Below are 3,582 nucleotides of genomic sequence, written 5' to 3'. Positions count from 1 at the left end.
TTCAGCAGGTCTTTCTTGACATTTGATCCTTAATCTTTCTGCATATTAAACAAACTGGATTCTCTCCTCCGCAGCGCATCACACAGAATCACAGAGAGGCAGGGGAGGGAAGGGACCTCTGCAGATCATCGAGTCCAACCCCACTGCTAGAGCAGGGTCACCCAGAGCAGGTGGTGCAGGATGGCATCCAGGGGAGTTTTGAATCTCTCCAGAGAAGGAGACTCCACAACCTCTCTGGGCAGCCTGTGCCAGGGCTCTGCCAGCCTTAAAGTAAAGAAGTTTCTCCTCGTATTGAGATGGAACTTCCTGTGTTGCAGTTTGTGCCCATTGCCCCTTATCCTATCATTAGGCACCACTGAGAAGAGTCTGGCCCCATCCTCCTGACATGTGCCCTTTAGATATTGATAAGCATTGATCAGATCCCCTCCCAGCCTTCTCCAGGCTGAACAGATCCAGGTCCCTCAGCCGTTCTTCATAATAGAGATGGTCCAGTCCCCTCATCGTCGTTGTAGCCCTCCACTGGACCCTCTCCAGTAGTTCCTTCTCTCTTCAGTTTGAGCTCATTGCTCTCAACCGTGCAACCAAGGCATAGTCACATCCCATTCCTGATAAAGCTTCTCTCCTTTATGTACTGGCAGTAACATCTTGCCTTCTCTAAAGGTAATAATTTCAGTGATGTACCTTAGCATCCACTCACATACTAAAGGCTGCATCACACTGAGGTTTCAACAGCTGATCCCACAGATCAGTTAAATTGGAAAACAAACCTAAACCGGAGAACAAACTTCACTCTAAACCAACAAGCTAGAGTGAACGTCCTTCTGGGATGAATTTTGGCATAAAACAGTGAAATCAAGTGAAGCAGCAATTATATCCTGAAGTTCCTTATTAGCGGACTGGACACCGAGGTGACCAAAGGGTTTTGATTCCACTATCCCTGAAGCACAATGAAAGATCACTCCACGCAATGTGAAATCTTTTAAAGGAAATCCAAACACCACTCATCCTAGATCCCTGCTGAAAAGTGGTAGCTGAGATTGAGTGCTTTCAGCTGAGTTCAGTCCCTGACACTGCTTTCCCAACATCTCGGATCAGTGCCTTTGTCGCTGGAGTCTGGACAGAAGTGGACACCAAAGCAGCCTATTGAAAATAAAGTGGTGTTGGTTCTGTGAGCTCTGAGTAACCCCCTGAATTGAATCCATCCCCCAAGGACATAAAAAAAAAAAAGCCTCATCTACAAATCTGGCATGGTCATACGCCATTTCATCTTGTCAAACGCAGCATGCTTTGAGAAAACCTGAAAGCTGGACACTCGGGACATCATCAGGAAATAGCACCCTTTTCATAGCAACTGAAGGTGGGCTCCCAGGACTGCAACTCTTTTCTTCAGATAAAGAAGATCCTTGATAGGACTCATATTCTTAAAGGTTAAATACTGGCCAGCTCTTGAAATAGGTGAACTTTAGGCACTTAAATGCCAGAGTACGTTCAGTTACAATGAAAAGCTGAATAAAAAAAAAAAACCCAAACAAACCCAAAGACAACAGAAACAATTGGTCTGACTCAAGGCACAGATGTCAAAGCACAGACTCCTGCACACCCTTAAAAGCGTGTTGGCTTAAGCAGCTAGATGCCTAACTCCTGCCAAAGCTTTATCATGATTTAGGGTCGGGAAAGAAAGCATCTGAAGGACACTTCTGGTGAAGCTCACTACATCAGCTTTATCAGACTTCACCAGAAATGCTTACAGAACATGAAGTCAAAACACAAAGTACAGCAGCCACTATTGCTTCTCTCTGGAAATGAGCATAGGAAAGAAATTCTCGCCCAAAATCCTAATTGTGAGAAGCTGAGAAGGGCAATTAACACAGCTCTCACCCTCGGGTAAGTATTCCAACCATCAGAGGATTCTACCCTGCCCAAGATGCCCACCTGATCTCTCCCATTTGCTGCTGAGTCTAGAAGAGGATGTGGCACTATGAATTAAGGAGACAAAGACATTTCACGTGCAGACTGATTTCAGCTGCCGATTCTCACACATGGGGCCAATGCTTCTTGCTGGCTCCAAGGGTCAATACAACACACACAGAGTACAGGAACCTTAAATCACCCTACAAAAATATTCAGGCTCCTGGTGGTATTAAGGAGATGCAGACACCCACCAATTTCTTTTTGGGACACCTGTTTTCTTCAAAGCCTGAGCAAGGTGTTGAAGAGCTGGCTTTATACAGCAAGAATCCTTATGGTAGCTCAAAAAAATGGTCCTTACTTCTCTGAATTTGTCCTGCCAGACTTTTTGCCAAAAGGTGCGTTACCCAGGTGAGGTCCTGGGTGCGACAGGAGGGGGCTGGCAGCAGGACAGGAAGAAGCACTCCGCAGCTAAGGAGTTTTATGGGACAAAAAGCACACAGAGAGGATAGCTAAAGGTTCACTGATCGCCAGTCCTATCATGCTGTAGTACATATCAAGCTGCAGACTCTATATTACTTCTCTGTTTTCTTTACACATTTTTAACTGTTGATTTAATTTAATTTTGCCATGGCAGGATTAGCAGGAAAGCTACAGAGGTGAAAGGACATTACATTAAGACAGCACATTAATCCTCTATCCCACCCAAGGCAGAAGCAAAACCAAACAAATAGCAGCTTCCTGGAAATTGAATTTCTGTTATCCAGATGTCAAAGATGTAATACCCCAATTACACAAACTATCGCCAGTGAAGCATGCCAGCAAATATGCAATGTAAATGGGGTGAGCACAGAGCCACAAAACTGCAGAGTCAGCATCTGGCTCCCTGAGTGAGTGATAATTAGCACTGTGTGTAGACACTAATAAACATTTATGTCTGAAATTACAACTTTTAGCAGTGTTAATAAAGGATATATTGGCAATTCGTAGAATAAAAGGGTCTTGAAAAGAACGTCATATTAAACAATGGCAGGCGCTTCCTGTGCTTGCACAGAGATTTTTTTCCCTCCCTAATTGCAAATGGCCACGCTATGTTGCTCGGAAATTAATCAACACAAGCACATACCTAAAAAAGCTGGTTGTGTTTCTTTGGTCTCCCCATTAACATCATTGCTGTAGTCAGAGATCTTATATATCTCATGATGGTAATCTGGAATGAAAAACGATAAAAAAAATTAGAACTCAAGTGATCTGGAAAAAATGAAAGCTGAACACACTGCCACAGTTTTACTACATAATTTGTCAGTGTATCTGCAGTTTATTTCACGTACATCAAATTAACCACAGAAAACGTGCTCTGTATCAGCACCTCCTCAAGAAACTTTGCTCACACTGGAGAGACTCGGCTCAAATATTTCACAGATTTTAGGGAACAGCTACGCCTGCCCTAAATTACTGTGTTCATTTTCACAGCAAATTATCCCACCAGATGCCAATTATCTGGCTTCTTGCTTTACAGATGGAAAGCAGATTTATAATGAAATCTTTACCTTCCCAGAGACTAAGGGAAACTTTCAAACTTCACCTCAGTCCCAAAATCGGCACCATACGTTAGGGCTGCTTCACTCAGCTCCACTGACTCATACTGGTGTCACTGGCCTCTGTAGAACGGAG

General features: G+C 43.8%; 1 protein-coding gene across 1 annotated transcript in view; it reads right to left on the bottom strand.

The window, feature by feature from the left end:
* The window catches only part of BEND7 (BEN domain containing 7), a gene marked incomplete at its 5' end in the record, with an annotated part of 43,037 nt that extends 39,919 nt beyond the window's left edge, over positions 1 to 3,118 (bottom strand). Inside the window, one exon of the mRNA XM_010141791.1 lies at positions 3,035 to 3,118. Within this exon, the coding sequence (XP_010140093.1) occupies positions 3,035 to 3,118 (84 nt within the window). The remainder of the gene's footprint in view (positions 1 to 3,034) is intronic.
* Between the last annotated feature and the right edge of the window lie 464 nt (positions 3,119 to 3,582).

The sequence above is a fragment of the Buceros rhinoceros genome, unplaced genomic scaffold, assembly GCF_000710305.1.
Source record: "Buceros rhinoceros silvestris isolate BGI_N320 unplaced genomic scaffold, ASM71030v1 scaffold1728, whole genome shotgun sequence".
Classification (NCBI taxonomy): domain Eukaryota; kingdom Metazoa; phylum Chordata; class Aves; order Bucerotiformes; family Bucerotidae; genus Buceros; species Buceros rhinoceros.
Note: the sequence above shows the minus strand (reverse complement) of the source record. Positions and strands in the feature narration are given on the sequence as shown.